At 44.4% G+C, this 21,418-nt stretch overlaps 1 protein-coding gene across 1 annotated transcript in view; it reads right to left on the bottom strand.

Moving 5' to 3' along the window:
* Positions 1-16,491, bottom strand: part of LOC109882631 (beta-arrestin-2) — a 90,740-nt gene extending 74,249 nt beyond the window's left edge. The window contains exon 1 of the mRNA XM_031793075.1: positions 16,114-16,491. Within this exon, the coding sequence (XP_031648935.1) occupies positions 16,114-16,136 (23 nt within the window). The 5' untranslated portion in view covers positions 16,137-16,491. The remainder of the gene's footprint in view (positions 1-16,113) is intronic.
* Positions 16,492-21,418: the final 4,927 nt, after the last annotated feature.

The raw sequence follows: 21,418 nt of genomic DNA, 5'->3' as shown, positions 1-21,418 counted from the left end.
TGCTGTCTGCTGCCTGCCTGCCTGCTGTCTGCTGCCTGCTGCCTGCCTGCTGTCTGCTGCCTGCCTGCTGTCTGCTGCCTGCCTGCTGTCTGCCTGCTGTCTGCTGCCTGCCTGCTGTCTGCTGCCTGCCTGCCTGCTGTCTGCCTGCTGTCTGCTGCCTGCCTGCTGTCTGCTGCCTGCCTGCCTGCTGTCTGCCTGCCTGCTGTCTGCTGCCTGCCTGCCTGCTGTCTGCCTGCCTGCTGTCTGCTGCCTGCCTGCTGTCTGCCTGCTGTCTGCTGCCTGCCTGCTGTCTGCCTGCCTGCCTGCTGTCTGCTGCCTGCCTGCCTGCCAGACTGCTGCCTGCCTGCTGTCTGCCTGCCTGCTGTCTGCTGCCTGCCTGCTGTCTGCCTGCCTGCTGTCTGCTGTCTGCCTGCTGTCTGCCTGCCTGCCTGCTGTCTGCTGCCTGCCTGCTGTCTGCTGCCTGCCTGCCTGCTGCCTGCCTGCCTGCTGTCTGCTGCCTGCCTGCTGTCTGTTGCCTGCCTGCTGTCTGCTGCCTGCCTGCCTGCTGTCTGCTGCCTGCCTGCCTGCTGTCTGCTGCCTGCCTGCTGTCTGCCTGCCTGCTGTCTGCCTGCCTGCTGTCTGCTGCCTGCCTGCTGTCTGCCTGCCTGCTGTCTGCTGCCCGCCTGCTGTCTGCCTGCCTGCCTGCTGTCTGCTGCCTGCCTGCCTGCCTGCTGTCTGCCTGCCTGCTGTCTGCTGCCTGCCTGCTGTCTGCCTGCCTGCTGTCTGCCAGCCTGCCTAACTGCTGCCTGCCAGCCTGCCTAACTGCTGCCTGCCTGCTGTCTGCCAGCCTGCCTAACTGCTGCCTGCCAGCCTGCCTAACTGCTGCCTGCTGCCTGCTTGCAAGTCTATTTCTTTCAGCTTCATGACAACCAGGCTATGAACCCCAACAGTCACTTTTAGCCAACACACACTGATATCAACACTAGAGGTCGACCGATTATGATTTTTCGACACTGATACCGATTATTGGAGGACCAAAAAACCCAGTTACCGATTAATCAGCCAATTCTTTATTTTTTATTTGTAATAATGACAATTACAACAATACTGAATTAAATCTTATTTTAACTTAATATAATACATCAATAAAAATCAATTTAGCCTCAAATAAATAATGAAACATGTTCAATTTTGTTTAAATAATGCAAAAACAAAGTGTTGGAGAAGAAAGTAAAAGTGCAATATGTGCCATGTAAGAAAGCTAACGTTTCAGTTCCTTGCTCAGAACATGAGAACATATGAAAGCTGGTGGTTCCTTTTAACATGAGTCTTCAATATTCCCAGGTAAGAAGTTTTAGGTTGTTGTTATTATAGGAATTATCGGACTATTTCTCTCTATACCATTTGTATTTCATATTCCTTTGACTATTGGATGTACTTATAGGCACTTTAGTATTGCCAGTGTAACAGTATAGCTTCCGTCCCTCTCCTCGCCCCTACCTGGGCTCGAACCAGGAACACATCGACAACAGCCACCCTCGAAGCAGCGTTACCCATGCAGAGCAAGTCAAACAACTACTCCAAGTCTCAGAGAGAGTGACGTTTGAAACGCTATTAGCGCACACCCCGATAACTAGCTAGCCATTTCACATCGGTTACACCAGCCTAATCTCTGGAGATTATAGGCTGAAGTCATAAACAGCGCTGTGATTGCGAAGAGCTGCTGGCAAAACGCATGAAAGTGCTTACGAACCTGCTGCTGCCTTAATTATAACATAATAACACACAGAAATACGAGCTTTTGGTCATAGATATGGTTGAATCCGGAAACTATCATTTCGAAAACAAGACGTTTATTCTTTCAGTGAATTACGGAACCGTTCTGAAATTTATCTAAGGGGTGGCATCCCTAAGTCTGAATATTCCTGTTACATTGCACAACCTTCAATGTTATGTCATAATTACGTAAAATTCTGGCAAATTAGTTCGCAACGAGCCAGACTGCCCAAACTGTTGCATATACCCTGACTCTGCGTGCAATGAACGCAAGAGAAGTGACACAATTTCACCTGGTTAATATTGCCTGCTAACCTGGATTTCTTTTAGCTAAATATGCAGGTTTAAAAATATATACTTCTGTGTATTGATTTTAAGAAAGGCATTGATGTTTATGGTTAGGTACAGTTGTGTAACGATTGTGCTTTTTTTGCAAATGCGCTTTAGTTAAATCATCCCCCAGCGCTGCATCGATTATATGCAACGCAGGACACTCTAGATAAACTAGTAATATCATCAATCATGTGTAGTTAACTTAGTGATTACAATAGTTTTTTATAAGATAAGTTTAATGCTAGCTAGCAACTTACCTTGGCTTACTGCATTCGCCTAACAGGCAGGCTCCTCGTGGAGTGCTATGTAATCAGGTGGTTAGAGCGTTGGACTAGTTAACCGTAAGGTTGCAAGATTGAATCCCAGACCTGACAAGGTGAAAATCTGTCGTTCTGCCCCTGAACGAGGCAGTTAACCCACTGTTCCTAGGCCGACATTGAAAATAAGAATGTGTTCTTAACTGACTTGCCTAGTTAAATAAACATTAAATAAAGGTGTAAAAAAATATATATAATTATTTTTATTTTTGTAATCGACAAAATCCACATCCAAAAATACCAATCTGTCTGTCTGTCTGTCTGTCTGTGTGTCTGTCTGTCTGTCTGTCTGTCTGTCTGTCTGTCTGTCTGTCTGTCTGTCTGTCTGTCTGTCTGTCTGTCTGTGTGTCTGTCTCTGTCTGTCTGTCTGTCTGTCTGTCTGTCTGTCTGTCTGTCTGTCTGTCTGTCTGTCTGTCTGTCTGTCTGTCTGTCTGTCTGTCTGTCTGTCTGTCTGTCTGTCTGTCTGTCTGTCTGTCTGTCTGTCTGTCTGTGTGTCTGTCTGTCTCTGTCTGTGTGTCTGTCTGTCTGTCTGTCTGTGCATGCGTGCATGTGTGTGTGATTGAGTGGAAGACCAGAGTCTCTGGTACTGATCACCTAGGGAGAGGAGAAGACACACCACACACACACACACACACACACACACACACACATTTACACACACACGAACACATACACGAACACACACACACACACATTTACACATACACGAACACACACACACATTTACACACACACGAACACATACACACACACATACACACACACACACATTTACACACACACGAACACATACACACACACAGAGGGAGAGGAGGAGAAACAGAGTCATCGTCCTTCCGTGACTCTTCCTCTCAACAAGCTTCTCAGAGTAAGTCTATTTTATTATTTCAAAAAGCTAAACTGATCCTAAATTAGCGGTCCTTCTTTCTCAGAGACACGTGATACATACGGTCCCAGCTGTACCTCCCCTTCAGCTTCCCTGGGAGCTGTGATTGAGAATACGATGTCTATCTTTGGCTCTCACTCTCTCCCTTCATCTTTTCTTCTCTGTCTCCCTTCATCTTTTCTTCTCTGTCTCCCTTCATCTTTTCTTCTCTGTCTCCCTCCATCTTTTCACCTGTGGCAGCTGCCCCCCCAGGATGAACATTCCTTTAGAGCCCATTGTCTCATTTCACCCTGCAGCAGTGCACTTTATAGGGAATAGAGTTATGGGCCCTAGTCAAACGTAGTGCAGTTTATAGGGAATAGAGTTATGGGCCCTAGTCAAACGTAGTGCAGTTTATAGGGAATAGAGTTATGGGCCCTGGTCAAACGTAGTGCAGTTTATAGGGAATAGAGTTATGGGCCCTAGTCAAACGTAGTGCAGTTTATAGGGAATAGAGTTATGGGCCCTAGTCAAACGTAGTGCAGTTTATAGGGAATAGAGTTATGGGCCCTGGTCAAACGTAGTGCAGTTTATAGGGAATAGAGTTATGGGCCCTGGTCAAACATAGTGCAGTTTATAGGGAATAGAGTTATGGGCCCTGGTCAAACGTAGTGCAGTTTATAGGGAATAGAGTTATGGGCCCTGGTCAAACATAGTGCAGTTTATAGGGAATAGGGGCCATTTGGAAAATAACCACTGGCCCTGGGGGGGGGCCAGACAAACAAGAGTCAGCTGGAGGGAGAGAAAAATAAAGGAGTGTAGAAGAGTAGGAGAGACGGAGGGAGAGATATATATATATATAGAGAGAGAGAGAGAGAGAACGATGGGAAGGAAAGCAGAGGTGACACGAGAGGGAAGCTGTACGCAGCCAACACCTGTGTGTGTGTGTGTGTGTGTGTGTGTGTGTGTGTGTGTGTGTGTGTGTGTGTGTGTGTGTGTGTGTGTGTGTGTGTGTGTGTGTGTGTGTGTGTGTGTGTGTGTGTGTGTGTGTGTGTGTGTGTGATAGAGGCTAGCACAATTAATAAATTAAAGAGGTACTAAGCTCTTCTGTTAATTCCATTCACAGGTAGAGGATAGATCAGGTAGAGGATAGATCAGGTAGAGGATAGATCAGGTAGAGGACAGATCAGGTAGAGGACAGATCAGGTAGAGGATAGATCAGGTAGAGGATAGATCAGGTAGAGGACAGATCAGGTAGAGGATAGATCAGGTAGAGGATAGATCAGGTAGAGGACAGATCAGGTAGAGGACAGATCAGGTAGAGGATAGATCAGGTAGAGGATAGATCAGGTAGAGGATAGATCAGGTAGAGGATAGATCAGGTAGAGGATAGATCAGGTAGAGAATGGATCAGTTAGAGGACAGATCAGTTAGAGGACAGATCAGGTAGAGGCCGGATCAGGTAGAGGACACATCAGGTAGAGGCGTGATCAGGTAGAGGACACATCAGGTAGAGGACTGATCAGGTAGAGAACAGATCAGGTAGAGGACACATCAGGTAGAGGACACATCAGGTAGAGGACACATCAGGTAGAGGATAGATCAGGTAGAGGACAGATCAGGTAGAGGACAGATCGGGTGGAAGGCAGATCATGTAGACAGATCAGGTAGACAACAGATCAGGTACAAGATGGATCAGGTAGAAGACAGGTCAGGTAGAGGACAGATCAGGTAGAGGACAGAAATGGACAGATCAGGTAGAGGACAGAAATGGACAGATCAGGTAGAGGACAGGAATGGACATATCAGGTAGAGGACAGGAATGGACAGATCAGGTAGAGGACAGATAAGGTAGAGGACAGGAATGGACAGATCAGGTAGAGGACAGATCAGGTATAGGACAGGAATGGACAGATCAGGTAGAGGACAGATCAGGTAGAGGACAGGAATGGACAGATCAGGTAGAGGACAGATCAGGTAGAGGACAGGAATGGACAGATCAGGTAGAGGACAGATCAGGTAGAGGACAGGAATGGACAGATCAGGTAGACAACAGGAATGGACAGATCATGTAGACGACAGGAATGGACAGATCAGGTAGAGGACAGATCAGGTAGAGGACAGGAATTGACAGATCAGGTAGAAGACAGGAATGGACAGAACAGGTAGACGACAGGAATGGACAGATCAGGTAGAGGACAGGAATGGACAGATCAGGTAGAGGACAGATTAGGTAGAGGACAGGAATGGACAGATCAGGTAGACAACAGGAATGGACAGATCATGTAGACGACAGGAATGGACAGATCAGGTAGAGGACAGGAATGGACAGATCAGGTAGAGGACAGGAATGGACAGATCAGGTAGAGGACAGGAATGGACAGATCAGGTAGAAGACAGGAATGGACAGATCAGGTAGAGGACAGATCAGGTAGAGGACAGGTATGGACAGATCAGGTAGAGGACAGGAATGGACAGATCAGGTAGAGGACAGGAATGGACAAATCAGGTAGAGGACAGGAATGGACAGATCAGGTAGAGGACAGGAATGGACAAATCAGGTAGAGGACAGGAATGGACAGATCAGGTAGAGGACAGGAATGGACAGATCAGGTAGAGGACTTGAATGGACAGATCAGGACAGTAGGTGAATGAGATGAAAATAAAATCCAGGCCATCTACCTAAAAGGAGAGGAGAATGTACCACGCATAGACGCCATGGGAACACACTCAGTATATGGAGAGATATGATGCCCACACACACACTAACACACACACTAACACACACACTAACACACGCACTAACACACACACTAACACACTCAGTATATGGAGATATGCCCACACACACACTAACACACACACTAACACACACACTAACACACTCACATACACACGCACTAACACACACACTAACACACTCAGTATATGGAGATATGCCCACACACACACAAACACACACACTAACACACTCACATACACACACACTAACACACACACTAACACACTCACATACACACTCACTAACACACACACATACACACTCACTAACACACACACTAACACACACACTAACACATTCACATACACACACACTAACACACACACTAACACACTCAGTATATGGAGAGATATGATGCGCACACACACACACACTAACACACTCACACACACACTAACACACACACTAACACACTCAGTATATGGAGAGATATGATGCGTGCACACACACACTAACACACACTCACATACACACACTCCATTTGTAAGTACATACTGTAGGTAGCCTAAGAGCAATCATCTTAAAACTACCAGACCTGAGGGAGTAGTCTAGTCTCTCTTGCTCTCTCCTCCTGTGGCAACATTTAATAACCCATTGACCACAAAACCCCATGACCCCCCACTTCCTGTTACCAGCTACACCCACTGATGCACATACTGTATGTAGTCTCCTCCTTGTCCTAAAAACGGAAGTGGGTCTTCCTCTCTCTCTGTCTCCTCTCTCTCTCTCAATTCATGTCAAAGGGCTTTATTGGCATGGGAAACATATGTTAACATTGCCAAAGCAAGTGAAGTAGATAATAAACAAAAGTGAAAAAAACTATCAAAAATTATCAATAAACATTACACTCACAAAAGTTCCAAAAGAATAAAGACCTTTCAAATGTCATAATATGTCTATATACAGTGTTGTAACGATGTGCAGATAGATAAAGTACAAAGGGGTTTTTTTTTTTCAATGGAGTTTATTCTTCACTGGTTGCCCTTTTCTTGTGGCAAATCTTGCTGCTGTGATGGCACACTGGGGTATTTCACCCAGTAGATATGAGAGTTCATCAAGATTGGGTTTGTTTTCTAATTCTTTGTGGGTCTGTGTAATCTGAGGGAAATATGTGTCTCTAATATGGTCATACATTGGACAGGAGGTTAGGAAGTGCAGCTCAGTTTCCACCTCATTTTGTGGGCAGTGAGCACATAGCCTGTCTTCTCTTGAGAGCCAGGTCTGCCTTCGGCGGCCTTTCTCAATAGCAAGGCTATGCTCACTGAGTCTGTACATAGTCAAAGCATTCCTTAAATTTGGGTCAGTCACAGTGGTCCGGTATTCTGCCACGGTGTACTCTCTGTTTAGAGCCAAATAGCATTCTATTTAATGTGTCAATAATTCTCTTTTTGTTTTCTCATGATTTGGTTGGGTCTAATTGTGTTTCTGTCCTGGGGCTCTGTGGGGTCTGTTTGTGTTTGTGAACAGAGCCCCAGGACCAGCTTGCTTAGGGGACTTCTCCAGGTTCATCTCTCTGTAGGTGATGGCTTTGTTATGGAAGGTTTGGGAATCGGTGGTTGTAGAATTTAACAGCTCTTTTCTGGATTTTGATTATTAGCGGGTATCGGCCTAACTCTTCTCTGCATGCATCATTTGGTGTTTTAAGTTGTACATGGAGGATATTTTTGCAGATATTCTTGCCTTGTCTCTCAGATCGTTCACAGCTTTGAGGAAGTTACCTGTGGCGCTAATGTTTAGGCCGAGGTTTATATATTTTTTTTGTGCTCTAGGGCAACTGTGTCTAGACGGAATTTGTATTTGTGGTCCTGGCAACTGGACATTTTTTGGAACACCATTATTTTTGTCTTACAGAGATTTAATGTTAGTGCCCAGGTCTGACAGAATCTGTGCAGAAGATCTAGGTCATGGTTCCCCAACTGGCGGCCCGCCGGCAAAATCTGGCCCACCAGCATTATTATTTGGCCCCCCCAAAATTAGTTATAAATGTTTTTATTTTTTTATTTTTAAGATACATCATAAAAAATTCTCAAGTCCTAAATGCAATGTCCCAAGAAGGAAGTTACCCTCCCTAAATAACGCAAAACCTGCATCTGAACTTGAACTGCAGGAGGAGAGAGAGAATGCATGAGACAGGCAACTAATAAAGCAGGCAGCGGACCACTTTGTGGTGCTGAAAGGTAAAGCTGCAGCCACAGCACAATCAATAGGAGGTGAACAGCGCCTGGTGCTGAAAATATAGCTAACTTGTTCTGCAAGTGGCGCACAGCAACAGATGGAGAAAAACTACACCAGTCGAGTAATTCATTTCAACAACAATCTTCATTTTAATTTGACTTTACAAACAACGGTAGGGCTTAATTGGAGTCTATTTCATCCGAGCCTAGACCTATATAAAATAATTTAACTGTCTGAGGTAGGCTGTGAGGCTTAACGGCATCTTTGAAAGAAAGAAAAATATGGAGATTTCTTTTATTGGGTTTACTTACAATTGCAACTGGACAAAAATGTAACATCCTACATAAAACAATAATGTCAATTTAAACATTTGTGTCTGAATGTGTGTATGGGGATAGTCTGCTCCTGTAATGGCTGAACAAACAGAACATACTGTCAGCTTGAGATGTAAATATCCCTGGATAAGAACTCACAATAATATTAGTATTAACTAAATACAGTCATATAGGCCACTAAGTTACTTAATGAGAAAAGTTGAATTTCCCCTCGGACACAATCTTGTGGATGTCGGGTGAGATGGATGTGATTTGGATGCGCAGGCAGTCCTTGATTGAATTATGTGAAAACCGGTTTCTGTCCGGAGTCTTGTATGGGCGGCAGGTAGCCTAGTGGTTAGAGTGTAGGGGCGGCAGGTAGACTAGTGGTTAGAGTGTATGGGCGGCAGGTAGCCTAGTGGTTAGAGTGTATGGGCGGCAGGTAGCCTAGTGGTTAGAGTGTATGGGCGGCAGGTAGCCTAGTGGTTAGAGTGTATGGGCGGCAGGTAGCCTAGTGGTTAGAGTGTAGGGGCGGCAGGTAGCCTAGTGGTTAGAGTGTATGGGCGGCAGGTAGCCTAGTGGTTAGAGTGTATGGGCGGCAGGTAGCCTAGTGGTTAGAGTGTATGGGCGGCAGGTAGCCTAGTGGTTAGAGTGTAGGGGCGGCAGGTAGCCTAGTGGTTAGAGTGTATGGGCGGCAGGTAGCCTAGTGGTTAGAGTGTATGGGCGGCAGGTAGCCTAGTGGTTAGAGTGTATGGGCGGCAGGTAGCCTAGTGGTTAGAGTGTAGGGGCGGCAGGTAGCCTAGTGGTTAGAGTGTATGGGCGGCAGGTAGCCTAGTGGTTAGAGTGTAGGGGCGGCAGGTAGCCTAGTGGTTAGAGTGTATGGGCGGCAGGTAGCCTAGTGGTTAGAGTGTATGGGCGGCAGGTAGCCTAGTGGTTAGAGTGTATGGGCGGCAGGTAGCCTAGTGGTTAGAGTGTATGGGCGGCAGGTAGCCTAGTGGTTAGAGTGTAGGGGCGGCAGGTAGCCTAGTGGTTAGAGTGTAGGGGCGGCAGGTAGCCTAGTGGTTAGAGTGTAGGGGAGACAGGTAGCTTAGTGGTTAGAGTGTAGGGGCGGCAGGTAGCCTAGTGGTTAGAGTGTATGGGCGGCAGGTAGCCTAGTGGTTAGAGTGTATGGGCGGCAGGTAGCCTAGTGGTTAGAGTGTAGGGGCGGCAGGTAGCCTAGTGGTTAGAGTGAAGGGGCGGCAGGTAGCCTAGTGGTTAGAGTGTAGGGGAGACAGGTAGCTTAGTGGTTAGAGTGTAGGGGCGGCGGGTAGTCTAGTGGTTAGAGTGTAGGGGCGGCAGGTAGCCTAGTGGTTAGAGGGTATGGGCGGCAGGTAGCCTAGTGGTTAGAGTGTATGGGCGGCAGGTAGTCTAGTGGTTAGAGTGTAGGGGCGGCAGGTAGCCTAGTGGTTAGAGGGTATGGGCGGCAGGTAGCCTAGTGGTTAGAGTGTATGGGCAGCAGGTAGCCTAGTGGTTAGAGTGTAGGGGCGGCAGGTAGCCTAGTGGTTAGAGTGTAGGGGCGGCAGGTAGTCTAGGTTAGAGTGTAGGGGAGACAGGTAGCCTAGTGATTAGAGTGTATGGGCGGCAGGTAGCCTAGTGGTTAGAGTGTATGGGCGGCAGGTAGCCTATGGTTCAGTTAGACTTGCATGTCCCACGCACATATATGAGACAGATATAACACACACACCACACAAACACACCACACAAACACATAACACACACCACACACAAACAAACAAACACACATACACAGTGACACACACAGATAGGGCTCACACAACTTTTCTCTCTGGGTGTATTCTGACCCTGAACTTCAGCATGAGAATAGCTATTCACTAGTGCTATGCATGCTATTCACTAGTTATTCGTTTGGGATGGAGATTGAATAAATGGAGGTGTGTCTACAGATACACCATATCCTGACCTTGACTTCATTCCCTCATAATTCCACCTCACTTTTTACACATGAAGGACACCGTGAATAAGGTTGAGCAACATGTCTGTTCCAAGTGGTGTTATTTCTGATGGAGCATGGAGAATGGTGTTATTTCTGATGGAGCATGGAGAATGGTGTTGTTTCTGATGGAGCATGGAGAATGGTGTTATTTCTGATGGAGCATGGAGTTATTTCTGATGGAGCATGGAGAATGGTGTTATTTCTGATGGAGCATGGAGAATGGTGTTATTTCTGTAATTGACTAAGTGATAAGGTCTATTGATAGGATCTAGCTGAATGAGCACGACGTTTGAATAAGGGGGATTGTAAATATACAAATATACAATATGCACTTATTTTAGATCTATATGACCTTATGATCCCTGGAGACAAATGGGAACCAGGTCACACGGCAGCAAACTGAAGCATAGCAACACTTTCCCACAGTGAAGGTAATGAAATGCCTTATAACCTGGGATGATATGTAGTAGACCCAAGATATACTATCCTGTGTCCGCTATAATATCTCAGATGAATAGGACACGGTTTGAATGATAGTATAGCTCCAAACCTACCGAGTTGACATTTCTAGAATGTTTTCATTATATTCCCAGACTTTTCACTGTATTTTTTACCATTTGTATTGTGTTAAATATGAGTCACTATTGGTAGCCACCTGTCAGTTATACCCAGATACATTTACAACTGTCACTGACTTTAGTTTTAGTCTTAACATCGTCAGTTTATCTTTATTTTACTCTGTTACGTTCATGTGGTTGTTCCTGACGATCACTAGAAAAAGTGGATGATTTTAGGCTAATGTATTACAAGCTGTGCAATAAGTTGCCTATTTGAACCATAATGTTACGCAGACCAGACCTAGCAATTAAAACCTGGAGCCTGGCGCACGGTTCACCAGGACTGGTACGTCGTCAACACAGTTCCTTGATTAGTGAGGATCATTAGGGTCGTTTTACGGGACCACCATCTCAAACCCCTATCGCACACATTTCCCCCTTCTAATATTTCACAGATTCAACAACTGAATTTTATAATAATAATAATAATGTATAACATTTCTATAGCGCTTTTAATAGAATGTCAAAGTGCTGAAAATAAGACGAATATGTGTGAATATGTGTGAATATGTGTGAATATGTGTGCATATGTGTGCATATGTGTGAATATGTGTGCATATGTGTGCATATGTGTGAATACGTGTGAATACGTGTGAATACGTGTGAGTACGTGTGAATATGTGTGAATATGTGTGAATATGCGTGAATATGTGTGAATATGTGTGCATATGTGTGAATATGTGTGAATATGTGTGAATACGTGTGAATACGTGTGAGTACGTGTGAATACGTGTGAATATGTGTGAATATGTGTGAATACGTGTGAATACGTGTGAGTACGTGTGAATATGCGTGAATATGTGTGAATATGTGTGAATATGCGTGAATATGCGTGAATATGCGTGAATATGCGTGAATATGCGTGAATATGTGTGAATATGTGTGAATATGTGTGAATATGCGTGAATACGTGTGAGTACGTGTGAGTACGTGTGAATATGTGTGAATATGTGTGAATACGTGTGAATACGTGTGAGTACGTGTGAATATGTGTGAATATGTGTGAATATGTGTGAATATGTGTGAATATGCATGAATATGTGTGAATATGTGTGAATATGCGTGAATATGTGTGAATATGCGTGAATATGTGTGAATATGTGTGAATATGTGTGCATTTACAAGGCTTTCTTCCATTGAGCCCTAACATTCTGAACATTTTCACCAAATTTAAAGGGATACTATAATAACCTTGCTATATACTGTACTGATGGGATAGTGAAGGTCAAAGGTTATTCCAGCCACACACTCCTCTGACTGCTGCATGAAGAGTTGCTAAGGGCGCAGTGCCAGGTGTGCCGAGCAGACAGTGACTTTGAATACTGGTCAAATTAAATAAATACATGTAATTACATTATCCATGTGACATTGCTACACACAAGGATATACCATGACATTTAAAATTCTTAATTTAATAATTTAATAAAACAACAAAGGTTTGAATGTAGTTTTTATGACGTATGCCTCGTAAAAATACATGCTGTATAGCCTACAGAGGTTTCGCAGGTTTCAGCTTGTTGGTACTAGTCAGAGGGTCCATGTGTAGCAACGTGAAGTGGGAGATCACTAGGCTGATCAAGGCAAAACGGATTTCAAATGACTAAATAAGAAGGAGTAGGCTACAACGTGCAACCGACAGGTAGTTGTTTAATCTGAATGGAGTTGTAGACATTGACTCTTATTATTTCATTGTTATTATTATTAGACAATAGTTGCCATGGTATTCTTGTTATAGGGACCGCGCCATAACGAATCATTTGGACGGGCCTTTGATTTCCATAGACGGGCACGTTTTTTTCACGGGAACTCCTATGTACTGTATGCACGCGCCACACCCGTTGCTAACAGGCGCTTGCGCGTTCACATTTGTTTAACGGGTGTAATATTAAAAGACCATCGGAAAGCTTACAATTTATCCTACAATTTCTACCCATCTGCGTGCCAGGTATGATTATTTTCAGTATGCGCATTTTTCATGAAACAGTTTCACTTTCATAATAACTGTCACAGTGGTTAATCATAAAGATCTGAAATAAATGAAACCCTAGAACTCAGAGATGATACATCACAGGCCAATGCAGCAGTAGGCCTATAACTTCCATCATCAACTAAGTAAAATAAAAAAGACCTAAAGCCAACAAATAAAAACAGTAGAAAATATCCTGATGATAATTCTGGTTCTTTCAATCACATTATTTGTAAATAATACACTATATATACAAAGGTATATGGACACCCATTCAAATGAGTGGATTCTGCCATTTCAGCCACACTCATTGCTGACAGGCCCATAAAATTTAGTACACAGCAATGCAATCTCCATAGACAAACATTGGCAGTAGAATGGTCTTACTGAAGAGCTCAGTGACTTTCAATGTGGCACCGTTATTGGAGGCCACCTTTCCAACAAGTCAGTTTGTCAAATGTCTGCCCTGCTAGAACTGCCCCGGTCAACTGTAAGTGCTGTTATTGTGAAGTGGGAACGTCTAGGAGTAACAACGGCTCAGCCGCAAAGTGGTAGGCCACACAAGCTCACAGAATGGGACCGGCGAGTGCTGAAGCATGTGGCGCGTAAAAAGAATCTGTTCTCGGTTGCAACACTCACTACCGAGTCCCAAACTGCCTCTGGAAGCAACGCCAGCACAATAACTGTTTGTCGGGAGCTTCATGAAATGGGTTTCCATGGCCGAGCAGCCGCACACAAGCCTAAGATCATCATGTGCAATGTCAAGCGTTGGCTGGAGTGGTGTAAAACTCACTGCCATTGGCCTCTGGATCAGTGGAAACACCTTCTCTGGAGTGATGAATAATGCTTCACCATCTGGCAGTCAGACGGACGAATCTGGGTTTGGCAGATGCCAGGATAATGTTACCTGCACCAATGCATAGTGACAACTGTAAAGTTTGGTAGAGGAGGAATAATGATCTAGGGCTGTTCTTCATGGTTACGGCTAGGACCCTTAGTTCCAGTGAAGGGAAATCTTAACGCTACAACATACAATGACATTCTAGATGATTCTGTGCTTCCAACTTTGTGGCATAGGTTTGAGGAAGGCCCTTTCCTGTTTCAGCATGACAATACCCCATATACAAATCGAGGTCCATACAGTAAGGGTTTGTTGAGATCAGTGTGGAAGAACTTGATGTATTTCATTTATTTCATACAGAGACAGAGAGAGCGAGAGAGAGAGAGAGAGCGCGACTCAGAGCCCCAGGACAGCAACACAATTAGACCCAACCAAATCATGACAAAACTAAAACATAATTACTTGACACATGGTAAATAATTAACAAAAAAACAGAGCAAACTAGAATACTATTTGGCCCTAAACAGAGAGTACACAGTGGCAGAATACCTGACCACTGTGACTGACCCAAAATTAAGTAAATCTTTGACTATGTACAGACTCACTGTGCATAGCCTTGCTATTGAGAAAGGCCGCCGTAGGCAGACATGGCTCTCAAGAGAAGACAGGATATGTGCTCACTGCCCACAAAATGAGGTGGAAACTGAGCTGCACTTCCTAACTGCCAAATGTATGACCATATTAGAGACACATATTTCCATCAGATTACACAGATAAACAAAGAATTTGAAAACAAACCCAATTTTGATAAACTCCCATATCTACTGGGTGAAATACCACAGTGTGCCATCACAGCAGCAAGATGTGTTACCTGAGGCCACAAGAAAAAGGCAACCAGTGAAGAACAAACACCATTGTAAATACAACCCATATTTATGTTGATTTATTTTCCCTTTTGTACTTGAACTATTTGCACATAATATGACATTTGTACGGTCTTCATTATTTTGGAACTTTTGTGAGTGTAATCTTTACTGTTAATTTTTATTGTTTATTTCACTTTTGTTTCTTATCTACTTCACTTGCTTTGGCAACGTTAACATATGTTTCCCATGCAAATAAAGTCCTTAAATTGTAATTGAATTGAAAGAGGGTGAAAGGGGGGGGGGGGTAGAGAGTATTTCATATGGATCCCATTGTTCTCTCTCAGACCACATTAAATTCCAAGGCTTGACCTACCCCCACCCCCACATTTGTGCGTGCATTAGAATTAAACCAGAACCATACGTCAAACCCACGTCATAGTCGGGGGTGTCACCCTGTCATGATTCGGTGCTGCGGTAAACTAACACAATAGGAGCCTAACGTTACATTTGGATTTTCACAGAAACTGCAGACAAACTGACAGACAGTCGCATGACATTTTCAGGGTAACACGTGTCCCTTTACTTGCTACTTTAAAGAGGAAGTAGCCTATGTTTATCGTCAACGGAGTGGCTACAGTAGGCTAGTCTATTTGAGTCTAGGTTGCGTTACATTGTAATAAAATAGTTACAACGTTGACAATGATGCTGCCGCACACGGTGATATATTTTTTATAAACAATGTATTTAGTCGCTTGTGGCTACAGTAGCCGAGTTCATCACTTTGTTTCAACCTGATACAATCTGTGGCTGTCTGACGTTGGGAACTAGCAATCTAGCAGGAGTAGGGTAGAATTAATCAGATTGAGGTTCATTTCGACAGTATAGACTAGCCCCTCCCTACACTCAATTTGACAGGTACAAACGGACCCTGTGTTTTGCATTATAGATAACTGTATCGCCACAAGCCCATAGCCTAATGCGAAGTACGGGTTCGCTTGCATATTGATGATATGATTTCATTCGCACTTAAAACTCTCTCTCTCTCTCATCATTGTCCCTCTATCTCTCTCCCCTGAACCAACGAAACCTCCACTCTTCTCAACTAACCCTCTGTTATTGCTGCTTAGGGAACCTCGGCCAGTGTGCTGCTTGCCTTTCATGCCCCGTCTCTGCATGCGAAACCAGGATACCTTTTCTTCCTTATGATTGCCTATTTTCCCAAATAACACAAACATCACCAGAAAAATGTAAACGCTAAAAACAACCAAAGACTGATAATTTCTCTTTACCTGGTCCCCGCCTTGTCTCCCATCTTCGCAGGCACTGGGTTTGAGTGCTATTAAAGTATAATATTAGTGTAAATTTGGACGGTATTTTGATTACAAGGTCTTCCGCAATTACTGTCCTCTTTCCTCCTCTCCGTCGTAGGATCGAGCTCCAATCGGTCTCTGTTCGGCTTGTGTAGCACTGTGAAACTCGGTTTCCGCAGCCTACAAACGGAAACGAACCCTTCGTTTCGTCCCTCGAGCTCTGACAGTGAACGAAATACAGAGCTACGCCCTTACCGTCTGACAGACACCGCCCTCGACCAATCGCTTCTTCGGAATCATGTGCATCAGTGAAAGGCTAGCAGTCATAAAATAAACGCTTGAAACTAGATCAAGGGCGGGCTGCGCCTGCTTCATATTGGTTCTGACTGGACTTAACGAGAAGGGGTGGAAAAGTATAATTTTACTTCCCCTTAAAACCGGAACATCCGGTTGTTGGGGACTCGGCAGAGGCTTGTGAATGGACAACAAACAGGAATAGCCCACCCTTGCCTTTGGGACCACCAATGGAATAAGGGGGGAAAATGGTAGAGGGTGTGTCTTTCTTATCAATTAAGGAGGAATCAGGATGTGGACATGAAGATAGGGTTAGTGTTCGGGTTAATTTCATGTCCACATGCCGGTTCAACTCCAGCCTCAACCATAACCTTAACCCTAGCCTCATTTTCACATCCTGTTTCCACCCTAACCTCAACCACAACCCGAACACAAACCCTAGAGAGAGAACCAAGGTGCCTCGACTCTCTAATTCAGTTAAAACGGCCTCTAATCAACCCCTTGTAATCCAGCGGACACCATTCATATAATGCAGACCCCAGTATTAGTAATATCATAATTACCAACATTATCCAAACGTTGCCTAGCAATAGATCTGTGGACCCTATAGGGAGCCATAGTGTCAAGCTGTACCTCATGACAGGTCTTGGATAAAGAAATGTCCTGCTGGGCAGTGGTGGAAAAAGTACTCAAGTACTTGAGTAAAAGTAAAGATACCTTAATAGAAAATGACTCATGTAAAAGTAAAAGTCACCCAGTAAAATACTACTTGAGTAAAAGTCTAATAGTATTCCGTTTTAAATGTACTTAAGAATCAAAAGTAAATGGAATTGCTAAAATGTACTTAAGTATCAAGTATGAATCATTTCAAATTCCAACCCGGACGGCACAATTTTATTACATTTTTTATTGACGGATAGCCGGGGGCACACTCCAACACTCAGACATAATTTACTAACGAAGCATTTGTGTTGAATGAGTCTGCCAGATCAGAGGCAGTAGGGATGACCAGGGATGTTCTCTGTTTAGTGAGTCCCCCAGATCAGAGGCAGTAGGGATGACCAGGGATGTTCTCTGTTTAGTGAGTCTTCCAGATCAGAGGCAGTAGGGATGACCAGGGATGTTCTCTGTTTAGTGAGTCCTCCAGATCAGAGGCAGTAGGGATGACCAGGGATGTTCTCTGTTTAGTGAGTCCTCCAGATCAGAGGCAGTAGGGATGACCAGGGATGTTCTCTGTTTAGTGAGTCCTCCAGATCAGAGTCAGTAGGGACCAGAGATGTTCTCTGTTTAGTGAGTCCTCCAGATCAGAGGCAGTAGGGACCAGGGATGTTCTCTGTTTAGTGAGTCCTCCAGATCAGAGGCAGTAGGGATGACCAGGGATGTTCTCTGTTTAGTGAGCCCTCCAGATCAGAGTCAGTAGATGACCAGGGATGTTCTCTGTTTAGTGAGCCCTCCGGATCAGTCATTAGGGACCAGGGATGTTCTCTGTTTAGTGAGTCCTCCAGATCAGAGGCAGTAGGGATGACTAGGGATGTTCTCTGTTTAGTGAGTCTGCCAGATCAGAGGCAGTAGGGACGACCAGGGATGTTCTCTGTTTAGTGAGTCTGCCAGATCAGAGGCAGTAGGGACCAGGGATGTTCTCTGTTTAGTGAGTCTGCCAGATCAGAGGCAGTAGGGACGACCAGGGATGTTCTCTGTTTAGTGAGTCTGCCAGATCAGAGGCAGTAGGGACGACCAGGGATGTTCTCTGTTTAGTGAGTCTGCCAGATCAGAGGCAGTAGGGACGACCAGGGATGTTCTCTTGATAAGTGTGTGAATTGGTCCTTTTTCCTGTCAAAATGTATCAAGGATTTTTGGGTATCAGGGAAAATGTATGGAGTAGAAAGTATATCATTTTCTTTCGGATTGTAGTGAAGAAAAAGTAAAAGTTGCCAAAAATATAAATACTAAAGTACAGAAAACCCCCAAAAAACAACGTAAGTGCTCCCGAGTGGCGCAGCGGTCAAAGGCACTGCAACTCAGTGCTAGAGGCATCACTACAGACCCTGGTTCGATTCCAGGCTGTATCACATCCAGCCGTGATTGGGAGTCCCATAGAGCGGCGCACAATTGGCCCAGCGTCGTCCGGGGTAGGGGTAGGCTGTCATTGTAAATAAGAATTTGTTCTGAACTGACTTGCCTGGTTAAATAAAAAGTAATACTCTAAAGTATTTTTTACTTAAGTACTTTACACAACTGCTGCTGGTCGACAGTCATTTCAATTGATACCCCTAGATTGATACCCCTAGATTGATACCCCTAGATTGATACCCCTAGATTCTTGAAGATCATTTCTAAATGCTTATAAACCTCATGACACAAAATATAAGGCTGTATTATGCCATATTTTAGGTTTTTCACTATAATCTTTGCAAAGAATGTACAGCTTTTATTTGTCAGATGCACCGAATATAACCATGAAATGCTTACTTACGAGCCCCGAACCAAAATATTTACTAAATAAACTAAAGTAAAAAATGTAATAAAAAGCAACACAATAACATAACAATAACGATGCCGAGTCAATGTGCGGGGGTACAGGTTTGTCGAGGTCATTTGTATATGTAGGTAGGGGTAAACTGACTATGCATAGATAATTAACAGCGAGTTAATTGTTCAGCAGTCTTATGCTTTGGTGGTAGAAGCTGTTAAGGAGCTTTTTGGACCTAGACATGCGCTCCAGTATCATAAACATAAAATGTGTTTGAAACAATCAGGTTAGTTCTGAATATAAATGTGATAATTACATTTAATTGATACATTAGCAATGATCTGTTTGAATATTATGTTGTGTATCAATCAGATGTGTTATGTTGAGATGAAATGGAATTAAAGTCAGGTAAATGACCAGCAAGATTAGCCTTTCTTCTAGGAGTAAAGTACAGAGATCAATCATTCTTCTAGGAGTACAGAAATCAATCATTCTTCTAGGAGTAAAGTACAGAGATCAATCATTCTTCTAGGAGAAGAGTTCAATCATTCTTCTAGGAGTACAGAGTTCAATCATTCTTCTAGGAGTAAAGTACAGAGATCAAATCAAATCAAATCAAATGTATTTATATAGCCCTTCGTACATCAGCTGATATCTCAAAGTGCTGTACAGAAACCCAGCCTAAAACCCCAAACAGCAAGCAATGCAGGTGTAGAAGCACGGTGGCTAGGAAAAACTCCCTAGAAAGGCCAATACCTAGGAAGAAACCTAGAGAGGAACCAGGCTATGTGGGGTGGCCAGTCCTCTTCTGGCTGTGCTGGGTGGAGATTATAACAGAACATGGCCAAGATGTTCAAATGTTCATAAATGACCAGCATGGTCGAATAATAATTAGGCAGAACAGTTGAAACTGGAGCAGCAGCACAGTCAGGTGGAAGTTGAAACTGGAGCAGCAGCATGGCCAGGTGGACTGGGAACAGCAAGGAGTCATCATGTCAGGTAGTCCTGGGGCATGGTCCTAGGGCTCAGGTCCTCCGAGAGAGAGAAAGAAAGAGAGAAGGAGAGAATTAGAGAACGCACACTTAGATTCACACAGGACACCGAATAGGACAGGAGAGGTACTCCAGATATAACAAACTGACCCCAGCCCCTCGACACATAAACTACTGCAGCATAAATACTGGAGGCTGAGACAGGAGGGGTCAGGAGACACTGTGGCCCCATCCGAGGACACCCCCGGACAGGGCCAAACAGGAAGGATATAACCCCACCCACTTTGCCAAAGCACAGCCCCCACACCACTAGAGGGATATCTTCAACCACCAACTTACCATCCTGAGACAAGGCTGAGTATAGCCCACAAAGATCTCCGCCACGGCACAACCCAAGGGGGGGGCGCCAAACCCAGACAGGATGACCACAACAGTGAATCAACCCACTCAGGTGACGCACCCCCTCCAGGGACGGCATGAGAGAGCCCCAGCAAGCCAGTGACTCAGCCCCTGTAATAGGGTTAGAGGCAGAGAATCCCAGTGGAAAGAGGGGAACCGGCCAGGCAGAGACAGCAAGGGCAGTTCGTTGCTCCAGAGCCTTTCCGTTCACCTTCCCACTCCTGGGCCAGACTACACTCAATCATATGACCCACTGAAGAGATGAGTCTTCAGTAAAGACTTAAAGGTTGAGACCGAGTTTGCGTCTCTGACATGGGTAGGCAGACCGTTCCATAAAAATGGAGCTCTATAGGAGAAAGCCCTGCCTCCAGCTGTTTGCTTAGAAATTCTAGGGACAATTAGGAGGCCTGCGTCTTGTGACCGTAGCGTACGTGTAGGTATGTACGGCAGGACCAAATCAGAGAGATAGGTAGGAGCAAGCCCATGTAATGCTTTGTAGGTTAGCAGTAAAACCTTGAAATCAGCCCTTGCTTTGACAGGAAGCCAGTGTAGAGAGGCTAGCACTGGAGTAATATGATCACATTTTTGGGTTCTAGTCAGGATTCTAGCAGCCGTATTTAGCACTAACTGAAGTTTATTTAGTGCTTTATCCGGGTAGCTGGAAAATAGAGCATTGCAGTAGTCTAACCTAGAAGTGACAAAAGCATGGATTAATTTTTCTGCATCATTTTTGGACAGAAAGTTACAGATTTTTGCAATGTTACGTAGATGGAAAAAAGCTGTCCTCGAAATGGTCTTGATATGTTCTTCAAAAGAGAGATCAGGGTCCAGAGTAACGCCGAGGTCCTTCACAGTTTTATTTGAGACGACTGTACAACCATTAAGATTCATTGTCAGATTCAACAGAAGATCTCTTTGTTTCTTGGGACCTAGAACAAGCATCTCTGTTTTGTCCGAGTTTAATAGTAGAAAGTTTGCAGCCATCCACTTCCTTATGTCTGAAACACATGCTTCTAGCGAGATCAATCATTCTTCTAGGAGTAAAGTACAGAGATTAATCATTCTTCTAGGAGAAGAGTTCAATCATTCTTCTAGGAGTACAGAGTTCAATCATTCTTCTAGGAGTAAA

Source organism: Oncorhynchus kisutch, linkage group LG16 (assembly GCF_002021735.2).
Source record: "Oncorhynchus kisutch isolate 150728-3 linkage group LG16, Okis_V2, whole genome shotgun sequence".
Classification (NCBI taxonomy): Eukaryota; Metazoa; Chordata; class Actinopteri; order Salmoniformes; family Salmonidae; genus Oncorhynchus; species Oncorhynchus kisutch.
This window is presented reverse-complemented; position numbering and strand designations above follow the sequence as displayed.